The 21,483-nt window shown below is 48.7% G+C and overlaps 1 protein-coding gene across 4 annotated transcripts in view; it reads left to right on the top strand.

The window, feature by feature from the left end:
* The window catches only part of LOC135404395 (mitogen-activated protein kinase kinase kinase 3-like), an 85,374-nt gene that overhangs the window by 54,046 nt on the left and 9,845 nt on the right, over positions 1-21,483 (top strand). For all 4 annotated transcript variants that reach the window (XM_064639123.1, XM_064639142.1, XM_064639135.1 and 1 more), the window contains exons 6-11: positions 4,894-5,007; positions 6,526-6,637; positions 13,524-13,657; positions 16,320-16,393; positions 18,552-18,619; positions 20,468-20,560. In XM_064639123.1, coding sequence (XP_064495193.1) covers positions 4,894-5,007; positions 6,526-6,637; positions 13,524-13,657; positions 16,320-16,393; positions 18,552-18,619; positions 20,468-20,560 — 595 coding nt within the window. The remainder of the gene's footprint in view (positions 1-4,893; positions 5,008-6,525; positions 6,638-13,523; positions 13,658-16,319; positions 16,394-18,551; positions 18,620-20,467; positions 20,561-21,483) is intronic.

The raw sequence follows: 21,483 nt of genomic DNA on the forward strand, positions 1-21,483 counted from the left end.
TTAAGGTGAACAGGCCCCTGCAAAATCTCACTGACTGGCAGTCCCTATCCTGGTGGAGGAGTCCTGAAGCCAAGATCAGTGGGATGAGCATGCCAGCTGGGTGGAGCAGGGGCACACATGAATCACATCCTGGTGGGACCATGGAATCAGCAGGCTCAGGCTGGTGTAGATAAGAGCAGGGCCTGGCCATGGGTGTACCACATGGGCATGTCTGCCTGTTAGTTCCAGGCTGGGCTCATCTTTCTGAGGTGCAGGAGGGCAAAACCTGTCCTGGCCATGGACAGCACGGCGTGGTGTTTGTTGGACAGTTGGCTGTGTTATGAATTGAAAGGCTCTAATGCTCTCATTCAAGCTGTAAAGGTCCTGGGTATCTAATTTGGGACTGTAAAATCCACAGGATAGCAGGATGCACTAAACTTAGCTATTGTGGTGCCCCTTTACAGACCTGCCTTTTAGTATCTTGAAGTTGGGTGTCTAAGGTAGGCCATAATCTCAGGACCACCTGCTTTCCACCTGCATCCCACAGCTTCATGAACTTGGCTTTCTTGGTGGGACATTTTGGGCCCCTCAGTACAGGAAGGACATTGGGATGCTGGAGCGTGTCCAGAGAAAGGCAATGGAGCTGAGGAAGGGTCTGGAGCACAAGTCTGATGAGGAGCAGCTGAGGGAGCTGGGGGTATTTAGCCTGGAGAAAAGGAGGCTCAGGGGGAACCTTATCACTCTCTACAACTCCCTGAAAGGAGGGTGGAGCCAGGTGGGGGTCAGTCTTTTCTCTCGGGTAACAAGGGACAGGATGAAACAGTCTCAAGTTGCACCATGGGAGGTTTGAATTGGATATTAGGAAAAATTTCTTCACTGAAAAGGTGGTCAAGGACCAGAACAGGCTGCCCAGGGCAGTGGTGGGGTCACCACCCCTGGAGGGATTTAAAAGGCGTGTAGATGGGGCACATGGGGACACGGTTTAGTGGTGAAGTTGGCAGCACTGGGTTCTGTGGCAAATTCTCTGTCTGAATTTGATCTCTGTGCACTGCTAAATAGCTGCTCCAGGTGTGACTAGGTGTTACCTTGTCTGTCTCCATGACCAACTTGCGATGTGACTTCGTCCACCAGTTCCCTTCTGACCTCCCCATGCTTGTCTCCTCTGAGGCTGTCCCTCAGCACCAGTTAGTTTAGGGAGAGTTAAAGCCTGGGGAAGTGGTAGAGGCTCCATTACGGTGGGGGAGGAGATAAAAGCATATTTAACAAACATTTGTCGAGAATTGTTGATGCCAGTTGGTGCTGCATTGGGCAGGAAGATGAACTAATTGACCTCCCAGATTTTTCCCCAACCCCGTTTCCTACTATTCTTTGGCTTTCTGCAGTGTCTTACAGAGTGAGGTCTGGCAATGCTGTTGCAGTCGGTGAAAACTCACCCTTTGCACTCACTTTCTTAACCTACAGTGACTACCAAGTCCCTAAACACTAAACATCAGGCTCCAGGGGAAGGTGCTATTTAAAAGCAAGACAAAAGCATAATAAGCTCTATTTAGTGAAACTTCTGTGTAGGTAAACTTTGCTGTTCATCACAGCTGCTCTCTCTTTAGATCAAATGAACCCAATTACTGGAAATAAACCCTGGCAATTACTACCATGGTTCTGCATGAGTCTGTATTGAGTTTCATGCCTAGCAGATACCTGTTCCCGATATCCATATGTGCCACAGTCTGGAAGCCAAATGGAGTGAAATCTGCTTGCCAGGCTATGGGTAATAGGTAAATCTAAGCTGAATACTGGCTCCAGTCCCTTTTACAAGAGGGCAATTTCTGCCTGTTGTTTTTGGCTCCTCTGAAGCAGGCACACAAACATGTTCATGTTGTGATAGTTGAGTGAGATGGAGTGACCTGCAGAACATTCTGTTCGGAGCAGCAGTGAGGGGTTGCTCTGAGCACTTGTGAGGAGCTCAGTAAAGGGATGTGTAAGCAGTGGGACTGTACTTACAGTTCAGAGTCAAATTCTGCCTGGTGGTGAAACGAGGGAGGGCAGCTCTCCACCATCCTCCTTTCTGTTTTGGTGAATGTAGGGGAGAAGCCTTGTCTGCTTGATGCAGAGCCTTGCTGTGGAGCCTTTGTGAACTTCAAGCGGGTCAGGCAGTGCCCCAAGAGAATATCTCTTCACCTCTGCTGCCTAAGGGAGCAGAGTGAGCACTGCATTTGGGAGAAATATTCAATACCATCTTTGTCTGGTATCTGCTGCGAACACAGGCTGTTCATTCAGATCCCAAAGTGTAACCATGAACCATGGTATTTTCTCCCAGGTAACAGGTGACAGGATGAGAAGAAATCACAGAATCCCGGAATGGGTCAGATTGGAAGGGACCACAGCGGGTCATCTGGTCCAGCCTTCCTGCTCAAGTAGGGTCATCCCAGAGCACATGGCACAGGATTGTGTCCAGATGGTTCTGGAATATTTCCAGTGAGGGAGACTCCACACCCTCTCTGGACAATCTGTTCCAGTGTGTGGTCACTGCACAGTGAAGAAGTTCTTCCTTATATTCAGGTGGAACTTTCTGTGCATCAGTTTCTGCCCATTTCCACTTGTCCTACTGCTGGGCACCACCAACAAGAGCCTGGTCCATCCTCTGACCCTTCCCTGCAGACACTGACAGACAGTGATGAGGTCCCCTCTCAGTCACCTCATCTCGAGGCTGAACAGGCCCAGTTCTCTCATCCTTTCCTCATAAGAGAGATGCTCCACTGAGCATTGATCAACCTTGTAGCCTCTGCTGAACCTGCTCCAGGAGCTCCATGTCTCTCTTGTGCTGAGGAGCCCAGAACTAGGCACAGCACTCCAGATGTGGCCTCACCAGGTCTGAGTAGAGGGGCAGGATCACCTCCCTCAGCCTGCTGGCAATGCTTTTCCTGATGCATCCCAGGATACCATTGTCCTCCTTGCCCCCAGGACACACGGCTGGCTCAGGGATAGCTTGTTGTCCACCAGGACCCCCAGGTCCTTCTTCACAGAGCAATGGCCTCAAGTTGCACCAGAGGAGCTTTATATTGGATATTAGGGAAAATTTCTTCACCAAAAGAGTTGTCAAGCAATGGAACAGGCTGCCCAGAGAAATGGTGGAGTCACTGTCTCTGGAGGTATTCAAAAGGCATGTAAATGTGCCATGTAGGGACATGGTTTATTGATGGATTTGGCAGTGCTGGGTTGACAGTTGGACTCATTGATCTTAGAGGTCTTTTCCAACCTAAATGATTCCATGACGATGATGTTAAGCCTACTGTTCATCATGAAGTAGGTGGCCCTCATATGGCTCAGTTCTCTACCTACAAAACAGAGATGGAAGATAATCTTCCTATAAGACAGGAGAGGAGAAACCCAATCCAAACATTAGGGTGCTCACAGGGTAGAAACAGCTGCCACACAGACACCTAAGGTGGAGCTTGGCAGGCTCCGGCTGCAGTCCTTGGGTGGAAGAAGTGACTGTAGCAGTTTCCTGAGGTGAAACCTCATCTCTGCTGGCCAGGGGCCACAACTTTCCCTTGACCTGGTCATCCCTGAAGTCCTCACCTCAGAGCACACAGTCTGGGGTGTATTTGCCTATGGCCAACAGCCAAACCCTTGGCAACACCCTGGGATCAAAAAGGTTGTCACAGTTGGCTTTTGAGAGTCGTCTCCTGTGGCAGCTGCCCTGAGGTGTGTTTGCTGTGGCTGGTGGCATGAACCCTCATCACACAGAGGGCTGAGCTGCCTTTCAGGAGTTCTGGGAAGCTGTGGCTCCCAGTGAGACCGGTGAGGGCCTACTGGGAGCTGTGGCTGCTGGGTCCCTTTGGTCAGTGGAATTACTGTGTACTTTGGCACAGCCATGAGTGTAACATGTGCTGTGTTGCCTGGATCCAGTGCCAGTGCCTGAGGCAACCTGCAGGGGCTGAGTCCTGTTTGTTATGAGATTAGGCAGAATATCCCTGAATGAGGGGTAAGAAGTTGTGCTTTTAATCTTAGCCCAGGGCAGCAGAAGGCCACAGAGCTCCTCTGAAGTGCAGCTGTTGGGCACTGGAAGCTTTGCAGACTGTCTGCAGGACATGGTACACCACACAGCAATGTCGGGAGGGTCAAATTCCCTGTGGAGATATGAGGGCAATAGTCGGCCATTTACCAGGAAAACATCAGGACCTTCAGCTGCCTGATAGACACGGCACTGTGTAGTTCTCTGGTCTTTTTACCTTATGAGGAGCAGAAGCCGAATTTGTCCTGCTGGGAGTGGAAGAAGTGGTTCTTGGATAGAGAACAATGCACACTTTTCACATCAAAAGGGAAGAGGCTCTTATTTGTGGGGTGTTCCCTGATTTTACTTGGTGGGCAGACATTAGGGAGGCTCTGTCAGTGTTCGGGAGCACAGATTGCAGCAGCAGGGAAGGGCATTGAGCATCTACCAAGTAAATCCTTGGGTGCAGCTCACTGATTTCTTGAAGCACCATTGCATGACCATCTTCCCAGGAAGAAACATGGGAAGAATGTGTGGGGTTGTTTTGGGACTGGGTAGCAACAGGTCTTTCCTACAGACTCCAAGATCAGAGCAGCCCCAGAGTAGCAGGCAGCGAGCCTGAGGTTTCATCCCAGCCCTCTCCTCTTCTCACTGGCTGGATTGCTGATGTGACCTTTAAGCTTTCTCCCTGCAGATGTTGTTTGTTGTGATTTTTTGTGTCTGTTCCTGGGTAGATGAGAACTTGGAAGAAAATGTTAAGAGCTCGGCAAGCTGCAGGGCATGGGGGCTCCGTTTTCCATCGCCTTCTTGGGTTCCTCCCTCATCCCCCTATTCCCAGGCTGCTCACTGTAAGAATCTGGCTTCCTCTGTTTACCCAAAAGTGTGACATTGCCATTCCCCGGTGTTTGTTTAATCCCTTCCAGCTCCTGATCCCGCTGAAATCCCAAGAAGATTTGGACAAAGCGCTGGAACAGTTGGAGCTGAGCCCTTCCCTGAAGAGCCTGCGGATCCTTGTGAGCGCTCCAAAGAAAGCGAATGTGAGCCCTTCACCTTCTCTGCTCTTTTGTGTCCGGAGTGAGATGCCTTGTTATTGTGTTGGGGAGTGGAAAAGAGTCTCCTGGCGGTGAAGAGCAGAGGGCAAGCTGGTCATGAGAGGGGTCAGCCCTGCTCTGGCTCCACAGCTCGGAAATACTCCTGTCATAGTAGCCCAGAGGCTGAGGTCAGCTCCCTTTGGCTGCTCTGGTGTCCCATGAAGGGTTAAATATCAGACTGATCCTCAAATAAGGTTAAACTGTGACAGAACCCCTTCTGCTTTCCATCTGGGGATGCTGCCACCATTCCTTTGTCACTTCTCTGTGTTCAAGGTGGTGCCCTGGCCCTTGCTGTGCTGGGTGGCAGTGTGGGGACTGTTCCCTCCATGTGCTGCTGCAGTACTAGAGGCTGGGAAGAGCAAACTGGAGAATGCTTCAGTCTCATGCAAAGCTGTCTTTGTTTTTTTCCTTCATCTTTATTTATTTATTAGTTTTTCCTGAGCTCAGTGGTTTTGCAGTTAATCCTTTTAGCTTGACCTCGCCTGCACAGAGTGTCTTGCCAAAGCACATGTCGTGCTGCCCCAAGCACAGGCTGTAAAGCAAGGGATTTTTAGATGTTGCAACTCTGTTTCTTCTTATATTTCCTAGAAGTGCTGGAGAGACTGGGAGTCTTGAAACTCACAGTGCTTGTCCTCATGCTACCACTGGTGCTCACAGCCCCTGGAACTTCTCCACTCCTTTTGAGAGGCTTGGAAAGTGCAGGGAGCAGCTCCCCTGGGGAAAACTGAGCCATCAGTTGGGGTTTCCTAAATCCTGGGTGGAAATGGGGCAATCTGCCCTGGCAATTGTGGTAACACAGCAGTATTGCAAGGCAGCTTCTAACAGCAGAGAAGCCAGGTAGACTCCTGCATACCTTTGAGAGTAGGTCCATCTCTTCCTTAAGCTCCTGCGTGTAGGAGCATACTTTCCAAGGTCATACATGAAATTACCACAAAATCACAGCGTCCTGTAGCATGTTATGTCAGTAAGACTTGGCCTCTACCATTTAAGTTGCCATATGGATATGCATTTCTTTGCTCTTCCCTTGTCTGTCTTCCCTGGTAGAGCCTGACCCTCCACTCTGTTCCTCTGCCCTGTTACAGAGGAACCTCCTGCAGTGCTGAGGCTGCCACTGGAGTCTAGGGAGCATGGAGGAGAGGTTCTGATTTTGGAGTCCCAAGTGTTTTCAGGCCAGGGATCAGTCTCTGTATCTTTCTGGAGATAACGCAGTGCAGGAACAGTCTTTTATGTCAAATATCTGCATTTACCATTATCTATTGGAGCTTAATCTTACTAGACTTTTAAAAACAGATGTGAATTGTTTGTGAATGGTTTTTGGATCACTCCAGATTACGTGTGTGTCTTCTTTCTTTTTTTTTTTTCAATAGTTCTTGGGTAATAGGGTCACAGGGAACCAGAGGGTTTCACATGGTGTGTCCACAGGGCTCTGGCCAAGTCTGATCATTCTCTTTGTCTGATTACCAGCTCCTCCAGCCAAACAACAGCAAACAGCATGAAATGAGGATCTCCAGGTCCATGGGTGATATCATGGGATCCCTGTACAAGGACTCTGAGAGGACGCGCAAATACTCAACAGGTGGGTGAAACGCAGCGCTCTGCGGGGTGTGTTGTGCTGTTACTGGCCACCACCCCCTTTCTCCTTTTTGTCACAACCCTGTGGGTGTCACAGTCTGGATGGCCACCCTGATGTCCCCCACCAGTGACTCAGTGCAGTTGCTGCTCATCCTCAGCCTGAGTAGGACACTACAAGCTGCACAGGTTGTGCTGAGCAGAGTCATGGTGGGCACGAAAGTGAGGAGAACAGGGGACCTAGGGTGTGATTTAGCAGGGGGAAATGCAGGGATAAAAATTTCCAATGAATTTGATGCCACTGAGCTTTACCAAAACGAAGAGAGAGAATCTACAGAAAGCCAAGGATGTTTGGGACCTTGACATAGTTATTCCTTTAACCACGGGCTGTCGTTCTCTTGGCGTTATCTCCCCCTTTCCCAGCTGGCAGAGTCATATGTCTTAATGGGCTTGGGCTCCTTGGCTCCTGGGCTGGGACCAGCTTCAGCATGTCCAAAAGGACCAAATGTGTGTCCCCCATGCCACCACTCTGTTCTTGTGGTGAAATGACGTCTGTGGTAGCTGGTTTTGTTGTCTCAGGAGAACGGATGTGTGCAGTGTGTTGTGGTGGTCACATTCCAGAGGAAAGGGAGCATCCCTTTCCTTCAGAGGTGCTGGGAGTAGGTACCTGCAGCCCCTGAAGCCAGGCTGGCAACAAATGCCTGGTCTCTTCTTGCAGCCCTGCAGGGAGTAGGTTTTGTTCGTGGTCTCGTGTGGTGCTTTCTTTGGTTTTCTGTGCTTGAGTTTATGCTCTTCTTGCTTTCTGAAATACTCTGAGCTTGTTTAAATGACAAGTCCTGTTGATCAGTTGGCTGTGGGAGCTTTGTGTGAAGAACCTTGGAGGATTTTGTGAAGAGCAGGGTGCCTTGTGCAGAACTGGTAAAGCAGCACACAGAACTATGTAGCAGGGATATATTTATTCATATTACAACCTATAGGCAGGATTAATGATTTTTTCACACAGTGAATGTTCTCTGCCATATCTGTGGATGCAGGTTGCAGGGAAATTTCTACAGATCCTTATTGTTTTCATGCAGTTATTCACCAACTATAGAAATTATAGCCTTGGATAAAGTGGGGCCTCCTATACAAATGTACATGAAGAAATACTTCACCCTCCAAAGATCCTCTGTATTTATATGGCAGTAAACGCTTCCAAACTCTTTTCTCTGTGCAACAAAAGAGTGTTTTTCTCCAAGGATTTGCCCTTTCTCTGTTTCATAGCCTGTGCTGCCTTGATAACATATCCTGTGGTTTGCTGCATCTCAGACAATGATATATAGGAAATGTTCTTCCAGGGTAGGTCCAACATACCCCTTGTGCAGCCATGCCCAGCTCTTACTGAAGCCAGGGGTGGGTGGTACATGCACAAGAGTTCTCTTTGGGCCTGGTGTTTGGATGTACCAGGGTTGTCTTTTTGTGGTTTTTTTTTTTTTTTTTATTTTTTCCTAGCTCACATGGCTCTTGAGAGTTTGCCCAGAGTCTGGCAGAGTCACTGAGTGAAATGCACACACAAATACATGGTAAGGCACAGAGCCTCAGCAGAAACTGTGCTTGAACAAAACATCTCTGATGCCCTTTTTTTTTTTTTTGGCACTTGTTAAGCTGTTAATGTAAGCCAGTGGAGAGCTGTGGCACTGGGAGCTGTCACTGATGTGTGAGCCAAGCGTGATGGGCAGAATTGATTCCACGTGTAGCTGTGCTAGGGAGAAGATGAGTTCTTGCAAAGTTAAGACTTTCCTGCTAACTTTTGTGCCATGTTTTGGCCTTTGCTTACTGTTTTGGAGCTGCTGTAGTACCAGGAGAATCACCAACCAGCTCTGCAACACTGACTGTGAGATGTCACTGCCTTTGAGAACATCCTGAGCTCAGACAAGGCAGACAAAGGATGAGATGTCAGTTCTGCAAGGGTGAGAGCCTGAGGTACAGATGGGTTTTGAGGGAATGCCTGAATAGCAGAGTGGAGGAATGGGCATAACATGCTGGTTTAATCTAACAGAGGAGGAGGACTGGGCAGCACTAAATGTAGGACACAGAGTGTGTTAATGTTGGGATCTTCAGGAGGCTCTCCAGGCCAGTTGCTAATGCACCAAAACCAGTGTCCTCAGCACTGTTACATAGTCAGGAAGCAAAGGTAACCAGCCCATGTTACAGTCATCCCTCTGGTTTTTTTTCCATGTAAACCATCAGTCTTGCTGTTAGTTTGCAAAGAGGTTGCAGCAAACTCTCTGCATGATAACAGAGGGTTACTCTTCTCTTTGGAGTTGTCTGGGTTCTGTATGAAGCTGCTGCAGCTCTGTTTAGGAGGTGTTCACGATCCAGCAGATGCAATTTTTGACCTCCTGAGTCAGACCTGGGTAATCCAGCAGCTGGGTAGGAACTCCAGTGAGCTGAAAGGGAGAGCAGTGTTTCAAATGGAGCATTAAACTGAATGTCAGGGAATAGACAGACAAATATGATCCTGTGTTTTGCTTTCCTGAAGCAGGGATTTCACTGAACTTGGTGGATTGTCAAAAGACAGCCTAAGAGGCTTGGAATTCTTTAGGAGAAGCTATTCTTCACTTGCAGTTGCAAGGTATTTCACAGTGTTTTCCTTCTGCTGTCATCAAAGTGGTTGCTATCAGGAGACGATCTTAACTCAGTTCAGCTTTTCTCTTGAAACAACATTTAAAGGGAGATTCAAACTGACTTTATAATAAAAGGTAGTTCAGGGTCATGTTCTTCATGTTTCTGAGATGTCTCATGTTTTTCTGCTGACTCTGCCATGTAAACAGCAGCAAAAAGTAATAAAACTCTATGTTATTGGCACAAGCGTGTTGGAAGGGATGTAGATGTTCTAGGGGAGATTTGGCTATTTTTGCTTCTGCTGGGCAGAAAATGTCTTCACTCCATGTCCCTGAAAAACCTTATGCAAAGTCAGTATTTTCTTTTTATTTTTTTCCACATAAACCTTTTCAGTGGAAATCCCCTTCCAGTCTTTAGGTGACCAGCATCTGCAAATGTTCATCCAAGTGCCGGGAAACTTGGACTAAAATCCTTCTGAGTTCTCTATTTTGAGATAACTGAGGGTTGTTTTTATTTACTTCGAGGAACTACGTGTTTCAGAACATTATTCACAAATTATTTAGGAGCCCCATTCCAGAACCGTCATTCCAGTGGAAACCTTTGCCAGAAGCTTTATTTTTTTTCTCTTTTTTTCCTGTGGTTTTCCATGGTGGCAAACCAGGCTGCTGAGCTGTGGCATTGTGTGCCTGCCAGCCCTCTCCAGACCAGGAGCGTTGCAGGAGCTGGGATGGATGAGACCTCATTTTGAGAAGGGGTGGAAAATTTAGCTGTGTGCATCATGCCAGCTGCTTTAGGGCTAGAAAATAGGCTCTGTCCTGCTTATTAGTATAGAAGTGCCCTAAATTTGCCTTAAATCAGGGTACAGTAATTCATCCCCAGAGGACGGGACTTTTAGGGGTCCCACTGAAAAAGAAGAAATGAAGGAGATTTGGTCCACCTGCTCACACCTCCCCTTGACAGTCTGAGAGTGAGAAGTGTCTTGCAGGTTTCTTTCTTCCTCTTGATCCCTGAGTTTCTGCCAGGGCTCAGAGGAACACCGGCACATCTTGACGTCATGTCCCTCGTCTGGCTCCACCGCAACGTCATCCAGGGCTGGGCTCTCCTTGGCTGCAGCTGTGAGCTCAGGCAGCTGCCAGCAAACCCTCCCCAGCCCTGACTTTTAAGGGGCTTCTCTTCCCTTCTTGATGCTGATCAGTAATGGATGAAGTTTTGGGAAGAGCAGGGGAAGGATGAAGCCAGGGAATGCGGAGGCGGAGGTAAGCCAAGCCTGGCACGGGGGAACTGGCTGTACGTGCAGCACCACGAGCTCTGCACACACTGCATGAAAGGCACTTATTAAATAAAAATAACAGAAGGGAACATGAAAGACCCCAGTGGGTGCCAGCAGTGACTGTGAGTCTCCGTGCTGTCCTGGTTCTCCCTCCTCGGGACATGCTGTGCTCTAGTCTCAAATATATGGCTTTACATTAGTGTGTGTAACATGTGGAGCAGGAATCCCTGCCCAGAGCACCTTGCTCCAAAGGGTAACCGAGGTCAGATACTCAAGCAGTGCCAATCTGCAGAGTTTCCCTGAGTTCAGGAATCCTAAACAGAGCTGCTGAGATCTGACCAGCAATGGGCCTATAAAGAAGTGCCTCACAGCCTGCCCCATCCCCAGTGGAGCTGCCGTGTGATCCTGTACATCCCAGGGCAATCCCCTGGGGGCCTCCTCTCTCTGCCTGGTGCTGCTGCTGTTTCTTGAGTGTTAGGTCAAGTGTGAAGAGCATCCATGATGTGTCAAACAGGCACATCTGGGCTTGTGTCTGTATCTTCCTCTGCCTCAGGGTGGGTAAAGCAGCATTATCCAGTATATCCAATCAGCCTAGTGTTGCCCCCACTATGAATTAAGTCTCCCACTGAGTACCACTGTTGCACTCTCTCTCTCTCTCTCTCTGCCTGACCCCTATTTTCCATTTCCTCGCTCCACCAGCAGCACTGGCATTGCCCGAGGTTTTTTTAACAGGACGGGATAGGGCTGGAACAGGGAATCAAGCTCTGGGGCTCTGCTCCCACCACCTCCTGTGTTCCTCCAAAGTGGATGGGCATGCCTGGATGCAAAGCAGCAGCAGCCAGTGCTCCTGGAGGTGTGAAGCTGCATAAATTACTTTGGGCAGCACTTCTGCCCAAACAGCCTGGCTGAAAGGGCTCTGGTTCAATCCAGCAGTTTCCAGGCATGCAAAAGCCTAAGCATTTTGTTTAGCTTCCTCACCTGCTGGGAAATAGATGGTGTCTTATCCCCTTTTAAAGTTTTTTGGCAGGAAATGTGACTCTGGAAGGTCGAACACAACTAACCTATGTCTGGGAGTAGTTGTTCCAGGCTAAGGCTTAATGTGAGATCGTGCAAAGCCCTTGTGCTTGTGATAAATCTCATTTAACTGCCTGGGTTCAAAATCAAACAGGGCTTGTACAGCTCTTTGTAATACCAAAGACTTTCTGGGCAGTAAATGAGTTATTGGAGCAAGAGAACCCAGCAGTGCATGACCAGACCCCCACATATCACAGCAGTAACAGAAATGCTCAGCAGAGCTAAGATGAAGCTGTTACACCGCGCCAAATCCTCTGGCAGCTTTTTGGAGCAAGAGCCACCCAAAAAAGTCCTTATGCTGCATTCCAGATTGGCATCTGCCAAGCAAAGGAGGGGATGCTGATGCAGTGATTTATCCAGGGTGCCCGAACTGCTCAATGGTTAAACGTTTGTTTATTTATCTTCCAAGAGAGGATGCCGTACTTCCCAACTGGTTTTGTTTTTAGGGCTGGTGGAAAGCCAGTTCCTTATGAGCACTGCAGTACTTGAGAGATTCTCTCCCCTTGATCTTGGCGTTACTTCAGTTGGAGTTTTTTCGCTGTGTTCTTATCCTGCAGGAAATCTCTGAAGGAGAAAATAGGAAGAAGAAAAAAAAAGTAACTCAAAGCCATATGATTTTCATTTTTACAATTTGAGAAGGAGTCTGAAGGAAGATGTATCATGGGACAGAAATATCTGTGTGTTTGGTATAAATCCAGCAAGCCTGATTTAGTGATCTTTAGTGCTTGTGTGACAATGTTAACATTAGCAGCTCCTGATGTGTATCTGCATAAGTGAAAGATGGGGACTCGGATTTGTGGTGTTGATCACACTGGTGTATTCGTACCAGAGATCCACCTGGCACAGTAACTGTGATGCAGAATAGCAGCTGAAGAGGGAGAAGTTGTGTTGATTGATCAGTGTTGACTTTTCGTGATGGGATAGGCCCCTTCCCAGCACCTTTCTCTTGTGCTTAGCCTGGACATGTTGTTACCAAATGGTAGCAACGAACCAAAGATTTGGCAAGAGCACCGCAAAAATGGGTATGAAGTGTAAGGAAACACATCTCCATGTGACTCCTAACTCCTCAAGGATGTGTGCTTTTTAGAAGTCTGCTTAAAAACAAGTTGTTGTGTTGTTTGAAAGCTCATGTTGCACAATGCTGACCAGCTAAGGCTCCAGCACGGAGCAGCACGGATCTCCGTCAGCAATTCCTTGCCATGAGGTGATGACAGAGCAGGGATGGAGGGGAGTAACCACAGAGAGAAAGTGGAGCCAGGCCTGTGCATCTGGGCCAAGCAAGGGCAACAAGGCCTAAAACCTAAAAAGGCACAAGAAATCAGTTAGAGTGGATCTGGGGAATAAGGGGGGGGAAATGGGTCATCTACATAAGCAAGCTGCAGAGTTCTCTCCCAGGTGCAAAATGGAAGCTGGTTTTCCTTCATCTTTAATTTCATGTTGGGAAAGGGTAGAGAAGGGAGTTTGAGCACAAATCGTTTTCCGTATAAGAAGTGTTGAAGGGATGTTGCACTCAGTTCACCTGGGCTGTTTCCCAGATTGCTGAACAAGGCAGTGACGTGCTCCAGGGAGAAAATGGCCCGGAGGTCAAAGAGGGGAGGTGGGTTTGGAGTTTGTGGTTTGCTTTGAGATTGAGTGATTGTATCACAACAAAACTCTGGAGCCTTTTCCTTTCTGGCATCAGCAGCACGCCTGGATACAGTGCACAGCCCTTAGCATCCAGGGTGGGTTGAAGTCAAGTCTGCTACATGTTGTGTGGCCCCGTAGCAACAAACTCTCCGTGTTGCAAATGCTTTGCAGGATGCCCATAAACAGTATCACACCTCTAGATCCTCCATTCCCATCCACACAAACTCAAACCCAGCAGCATCTCCAGGAGGTCTGTGATCGCTGGAAGGACTTGGGTTGGCAGGTCCCCCCTTTGACCTGTGCCTTTCCCGTGTCCCAGGCTCTCTGCACACTGGCCGGAGCTCTCCGCCCCCGGGCAGTGTTCCTGAGGAGCAGCAGCAGATCGCCCGCCAAGGATCCTACACCAGCATCAACAGCGAGGGCGAGTTCATCCCCGAGACCATGGACCAGAACGTGAGTGGGGCTGGGCTGTGTGGGTTAAACTCGTTGGGAGCGAGGGGGGTTGAGCTGTGGGAGCTGTTCCCACCGTTACATCCCCAGCGGGGCCTGTGCATGGGGCTCAGGCCAGCTTTTTCCAGGAATGGGTGCCCCCAGGCTTGGCATGCCTGAGAAATGGCAGGCTCGATTTCCAGGAACCCTGGGAGCCAGCTGCAGTGGGGATGGCAAATGTGCTTGGGCACCTCAGGTAGCTCTGGAGGAGCACGGATCTGGGACACACGTGTGCACCAGCTGCCAGGCCATCGTGGCTGCAGCGTTCCCAGATCCCGTGGACCATGAGGGAATGTGCCAAGCAACCGATTGCCTGTGATTGCAACAGCCTGGGGATATCAGCAGCTCCTGCTGCTTCCCATGTGCAGTTTCTGCCTGAGCTCCAGTTACAGTTCTTGGCTCTGCCCACAGCCTCTCTCTGTGGTTTTGTGTCTCTGTTCCTCTCCCATATATTTACATTTTTTTTCCTCTTTGAATAAGGAGTTTGTGTATTCCAGACTCTCAGTATTAAAAGAGCAGCAGGCTCTTCAGTGATGAGCAGTACCCCTTCCTCCAGCCAAACTGGTGCCCATGGTGGGGAAAACTCTGCAGTGCTAAAGGACTGGAGGGGAGCAGCTTACACCTCCCTCTCTCTCCATCCCTGCTCAAGCTATAGCTATAGCTCTGAAGAGCTGTGGATCCTCTGAAGTCACCTGGGAACATAAGTCATTCCTGTTAAGCTCTTGGGAGTGCAGGGTCAAGATCCACAATTTGCAGGAGGGACATGAAGGGACTTTGGGAAGGCACTAAGTTCGCTCTGTCAGGGTGCCGTGCTGGCCTGGGGAGATGTGCATTCCCTACACTCCAGTAGCACCCACTGGCTCCACTTTTGTGTGCAGGCTGTGCCAGTGTTTCCATGGCAAAGTTTGTGTTTGCAACGATTTATTATACAGCCATTAATAAAATAAGGAGCAGTCACTCTGGGTGAGTCTTGGCAGCGTCAGAGTGCAGATGTATCGTGTGCTCCCCGCAGCCAGAAGTTGGCTTTCTGTTGTTTTCACATGCCTTCCAAACACGTTAGGGAGGATTAAGACAAAGTGTGTGCATTGCAGGAGGAGGGTCCCCATGACCCCCTTTGGGTGTAAATCAGCACAGCTCCTCCAGCTGTTCACGGAGCTCCATCAGTTCAGAGGCCTGAGCCTGCTCCTGATGAAGGTTCCCAGATGCTCTCCTTGCTTTTCCCCAGCATCACACTGTGGGTGGCTTGCAGCCCTTCTCTGGTGAACTAAATGCAGGAAAAAGGGAGTTTGAGGGTGGTTTGGGTTTTTCTTCCTTTTCTCATTGAGCAGCCATGCTTTTCCCTATATGGGCTTTGCCCTCAGAATGTCCTTGTACTGCTGCTTCTATACATGCCTCGCAGAAAACCACTTACAAGCTGGAGCTTGCTGCCCATTGGGGAATGCCCCTGTGCAAGCCTGTGATGTAACTGTGGTCTTGAGACCAGCCTGGCAGATGAACAGAGGCTGAGTATGGAGCATGCTCCAATTCCCAATTTTATGCTTTTGAGAAATTAGTGTGTTTCAGCATTAGCTGCTGGGAGAGACCTGGCATGGCTGGCAGAGGCAGGGAGTGGGTTTTAGGAGAGGTCTTCATCCTCTTTGGCTAGTGCATTTTGAAGGGTGAGGGTTTTGGTTTAAAAACTGGGAAGCAGAGAAAAATTGCACTTTGCAGTTGGGCCTGTCCAGCCAAAACAATAGGAGCTGTTGTGACAACCAGTCAAGGAGGTCTTACAGGAACAGCACATGGAAAGGGAGGCTGTTGGGGAAGGAGGAGCGATGTGGGAACCAGCAAAATGTGACTCCACGTGGTGTTTAACCGTTGTTGCTCAGCTTTCCCAGGAGTGAGCTGGGCTGGCTGTGGAGCAGGGTTGAGCAGTGTGTGCAGCCAGGAGGGAGCGTGGTGCTGCCTGCAGCACAGCGTGGCCCGGAGCAGGCTCTGCTCCATGTGGAAGTGCACACAGCCCCTGGGTTTACCACTCCACACAAACCCTCTATTGTTACTAACCAGCTATAAATAACCCCGGCCAGTACAATGTCTCATCCAGGAAGCAACACAAATGCAGCTTTTGACTCACTGGGCTGGTGAGAGCCAAGCCGGTTCCTCCGGCCAAAAACCCTGATGATGCTGCGCTTATCAGTGGAGACGAAGGCTGGGCTCGTGTGCCAGGGCAGCTCGGGAAGTCAGGAGTCCAGGGCTGCAGTCCTGGCTGTGGTACACAATATCCACTTGGCCTTGGGCACATCTTTTGTGTCCTGATACATATTTTCTTTCAGTATTATTATTATTATACTTTGAATCTCATTGACTTCTCCTCATGCTTTGAGCATCAGGGTGCTAATTATCTTTGCCTCAGTTTTCCTTCTGGCAAACAGCAGTTGGAAAGAACAAAAAATGCAGAGAGGGCATCATAAATGGATTTCCACTGGGAAGAAAATTTTTGTTAGACTGAATCTCATCCCTATGGGACTGGCATCAGCTGGTGTAAATCAGCTGGCTTTGGAGCAGCTTTGTTGATTCTGCAGAGGTTCTGGAGCTTGAGGAGCTGCAGTGCATGGTTTCATTGTTTCCCCTTTTCTATCACTGTCAGATGCTTGAAGCTTTCATCAGCCCTGATGACTCGCTGTCTGGGAGCTGCCAGTCGCTGGACAGATCTGTGGACAGGTGAGTTGTACTTCCCATCACGTTCACCAGCTGAAATGCAGCCTCTGCTCCACAGCGGGAGAGAAGTGGAGTCAGCGGCATCCCCTGAGATTTCTGCTGGGGTGAGGATGCACCTGAGCGAAACAAACTTATCTTTAATGCTGAAAACCAGATCTTAGCACAGATGTCTGTGGGATAGTATGATTTGAGTTGCAGTAATCTGAGCTGGACAAAGACAGCCTGGCTTTGTGTGCCCAGGTTTTCTCTTTTTTTTTGTCAGACCCCTCTCATAGAATTATGGAATGGTTTGGGTTGGAAGGGACCTTAAGGATCATCTCATTCCACCCCCCTGCCATGGACAGGGACACCTTCCACTAGACCAGGTTGCTCCGAGCCCTGTCCAACCTGGCCTTGAACAATTCAAGGATGGGGCAGCCACAGCTTCTCTGGGCAATCTCTGTCAGGGCCTTCCCACCCTCACAGTAACTCCCACTCCTGTGGCTCTCTGCAGTCACCAGGTCAATACTCCATTAGCCTTTCCATGTCCCCTCCTCCCCGAGCATGCTGTCTGCTCTCCATTGACCACTGGTAAACTCAGCAGCCCCTGTGCACTGCCAGCAGCCACAGACGTGTCAGTCAAGGTGCTGAGGACACCAGACAAGCAATCACTAAGTTTAGCTTCTCAGCAGGAAGCAACTGGGACACGTTGTACTAACCCAGGCTGGGACTCAATGGCTGATGCGGCTGCTCGGTCCCGACTCACACGTGCACAGAAACTGTATGTTTGCTGCTGTGCATAAGACACAGTGTCCTTTTGGGAAGCGGTATATTATTTTTTTCCGTCTGCATCAAAGATTTTCTATTTTTTTCCGCTGTTGCTTTTGCCATACAGCACCAGGGCTGTGTTCCAGCAGGTCTGCGTCGGGTTGATTGTGTAGCGTGCTTCGGGTTTGCTGCTCTGTGCGCTTTGGATCTGTCTCAGCATCGTGGTCCATTTCCTTTTTGTGGCTTTTAATAATTTCCTGTGATGTATTTGCTCATTGTTACGGCTGTATCGAAGCTGGATTCCTTGTGCTCCCGGCCTCTCTGCCCCAGCTTTGCTTTTGCACAGACTTTGCCGGGAAGAGCAGCAGAAGGAGTGTGGGCTGGTTGTAACACTTGCATTGGGAACTGAGAGAAGAGTTTTGGGCATCTTTGTGAGAGGGTGGTACGGCTTGATTTCACATGCAAAGCAGGCAGGTGTGTCCAGTCATGGGGTCTAGGAGCTGGAAAAGGCCCAAGAAGGGCTGTGTTATTCCAAGGCAGAAAGAGGAGTAAGACTATTCCTGCAAAGATATAGCTGAGCCCTTGCAGCCAATTGCTTGGGATGGCATCAGCTCCAGGGAGCAGAGTGAGTTACCAGCCACGGTGGCCAGGCTGAGGCTCAGGAACAGCACAACAAATTCCTCGCTGCCATAACAGTGATCAGCTTTGACATGAGCAGGTTTCAGAGCACTTCACAAAGCTGATTTCTGCTCTGTGCCCATATTGTTGAAAAGGAAAGTGGCAAAGCAATGTGTCCAGATCACCCTGTTGGCCCTTACAGAGCCTGGGGTGAAACTGGGATTGCTGAGGTCCCCTTGCAGTGCTTTATCATCTCTCAGTGTACTTCAAAGACCTTGAGCCTTGAGGCACCAATCCCACCCTCTCCCTCCTGGTCTCCTGGGAGTGTACATGTTCCCAGTGGTGGTACAGACCCTCCTGTGAGAGGAGGGTGGGGGATGATGGTGCAGAAAAGGGGAAACCTGCATGAATTGGGCATGACTGAAGGACTTTAGTGTGTACATCTGCAGCAACTGAACAATGCTCGTAGAAAGCAGAGTTGCACAGTTGAATACTTGATGCTGAGGGCAGAGAAATCTGCAGCCCTCTTGTGCAGCCTTGTGCACAGGTGTTCTGATCTTTGGCTGCTTCTTTTCAGCCTGGTGACTGTGGTTTTTGCAGCATCTCTTTTGTTTGCCACAGGAACACACTGTGATCCAGCAGAGAAAACCAATTTTCATTTTTGTGCAGGATGAGGATGGGAGCTCAGTGATCAGTGCAGCTTGTGGTTTAGCCTGTCCTTTCTAAAGTCTATTAATTCCATAGCCTTTCTGATATAATAAATGTATCCTGCTTTTTTTTTTTCATCTCTTTGTAGCCCTCCTTTTACGCAAACCCCTGTTCCTGGAAGGAAGAGCCATCCCAAAGACAGCCTTGATTGCATGGGTAAGCACTCTTGGTGGTTTATATTTGCTTAAAAGTATAAAAAGTATGTAGTGAAGAGGCTGGATAAAGGCTATTAGAGAGATGGCACTGCATGGAAAGTAATTAAAAGCAATCAAGCAAACCAACCTCACTGCTTAGGTTACACTTCAGAATTGACCCTGCAATGATCAAACCTGCACGTTCTCTAAAATTAAAAGACCCAGAGCACCAAACACAGGCAGGGCTGCTCTTGTCTTCATTAACCCTTCTTGACTCTGCAGCAGTACTGGTAGCACTGAAGAACCTTTGGGCCTGATTTGGGTATCAATTTACAGCAACAACAGTCCAAACTGGGCAGCAAAGGCCAGGAAGTAGATGAATATAAGCAAGTAAAGCTTTTGAGAGATCTGTGTTGGAAGATGTTGCTGAGAGGGCTGTGCTCTTCTGTTTGGAGAAAACTGTGAGGTGCTGGCAAGCTGCAAACAGCCTTGTGGGATCACCTTTTGTCTCTGATAGTACCTGGGAGCTGTCCCTTCAGGATCTCCACTTCCTACAGAGCAAAACTCAACTCTCTTTAGGGAGTTAACCTCTTCTGCTTGCATTAACAATAATCTGCAATAGTGCAAATGCTGTTAGAGAAACCTACTGGTAACTTGCAGGGATCATAAGTTACTGCTTAATCACTTATAAACATCCAGCTGGTTAAATCATGGAAACTCTGCAATATTGTAATGACTTGCACTATTAAAAATGAGCAAATGGCAGCCAGCCTGTGGCAGGAGAACTCATTCCTGGCCTGAGGCAGGATTTCTAGATTGAACTGCAGAGATGAAGCTGCAGTCAGGCCACGTTGCAGAAGGTTTTTAATGCTCCCCCCGTGGCATTTTGCTTTGAGACACCACTGGGCACCATCGCTTACACGTGGCTCCCCGAGAACCTCTTGCCCTGTCCTTGTTGCTTCTCCTGCTGACCATATTTCAGCCATTATGTGCTCCTTTTGGCAATCATGCTGAAGAGCAGCAGAGGCCAGGAACAGCCTCCAAGGAGCGGCTGCTGGCCCCAGGCTAAGACAAACAAACAATCAGAACGGGCTGTGTCATTAGAACTGGAGGGAGGAAAAACAGCAGGTGAAAGATGGGGAGGGATGTTTTAATCTCAAGTTATTTGGTGCTACCAGCAATGGCTTTTATTAAAAAAATATGTCCTTATCTCTTATGTCCATCCATCTCTCTCATCATCCCATTTTTGAACTCTGATGGTCTTTAATCCCTTCTGTATATTCTATCTTTCTAGCATTTAATCAAAGTAAATATAAAAGTTTGGAGCTCTGGAGGTATAAATTGGTCCCTGGCTTTCAGAGGTGAGGAGTCGCATCTGAGAAGAAAGAGGGGAGAGATTGTCTGGTATTGGCACAAGTGCTGGATTTCTGCATTTCCCTGGAAATAACTGACTTCAGAGCAAAGGTTTTGGATATATGGATCTAGGCCTGACCCTGCCTGGTAGTTCTGTATCCACACTGATTTTTGTGTTTTCCATGTGCAAATAAGACGTTTAGTGCTCTGCCTTGGAAACTAGGCATGGTTCATGTCAATCCTCTGCCTTTCACTTGAACAGTGTGGTCCATAAAGTCAGCAGTTAAACCTCTGCTTTAGGGGCACCAAGAGCAGTGTGTCTAACCCTGATTTTCCACTGAGGAGTGTGTGACTGTGGAGCGATTTCAGAGGGAGCCTTGGGGAACGTAGGGTTGTGTAAATGAGCAGCTTGTCACCTCGTTCTTCCCCGTAATTCAGTGTTTCCCATAAGAAACACTCTGGGCATTTGATACGGAGCTGATCTCGGAAACATGTGTGTCTTCTTCCCTCCTGTCAGATTTCGACATCCCGTTCTGCGAGAGGTTTGGGAAGGGCGGGACGTTCCCGAGGCAGTACCACCTCTCCCAAAGCCGCAAGGACTACAGTGACGGTAAGAAAAGGGTGGATGGTCAGTCCAGGGTCTTGATGGCTTGTGACAGTGCTTAGGACTGGAAAGACCTGGGAAGGAGAGGTTTCTAATAAAGGGAGAACCTCCAAGGAATTTGGGATTCACTTGTGTGTTCTGAGGAGCATCCTCCGTGCGACCCTGGGGCTCTGCTCTTGGGAAGTGCTGAGCATCTACGGCCTGTAGGAAAGTCAGTGCTCAGCTCCTCTGCTGCTCACACCTGCAGTTTTAACTTAGCCCTGTGGATGATTGGCATTTCTCATCCCTGGCAAAATCAACCTTTCAGTTTCCCTAAATTGCTTGTTTTCGAGGATGCTGTTTTGTGACCTTTACAGCAGGTTTCTCACAGAGCTGTAGGAAATCCCTGAGCAATTTCAGGGTAGCAGTTTCTGTTCTGTTCTCTGTTTTCAGCTGTTGAGTTCGGAGCTTTGGGGACCACTCCATCACCTTTTTCCTGCTCTTTTCTTCACTGTGTGAGACTGCAAGTGGTGGGAGGCCAAACTGAATTAGAATCAAATTCCCTTGGGAAAAAAGTAGTGAGTACATGCAGAGAGCATATTGAGCCTTCCAGAATTAACTTCATCTCTCACTGACACCCCTGTGAAAGCAGGTCTGGCACTGCTGTGTGGTCATTTGCATTATGGACTTAGGGGATGGCAGGGATAATTTGCAATGTAAATCCCTGCCTGTTCAATGTTTAATTGTGATTAACAGCCAACAAACCCCCTAATGTAATTAAACTCTTGCAAACCCCTCTGGAAGCATCTGCATTAGATGTAATTCCTGCTGTTATCAACTCTTAAATTGAATTTAAAATGTTTGCAGGGCTTTGCTTCAGTTTAATTACAGTTGTTTAATTTGAAGAGGCGAGGATCTGGGCAGTGACATGAGAAGGTGGTGACAGGTAG

Source organism: Pseudopipra pipra, chromosome 1 (genome assembly GCF_036250125.1).
Source record: "Pseudopipra pipra isolate bDixPip1 chromosome 1, bDixPip1.hap1, whole genome shotgun sequence".
NCBI classification, from domain to species: Eukaryota; Metazoa; Chordata; class Aves; order Passeriformes; family Pipridae; genus Pseudopipra; species Pseudopipra pipra.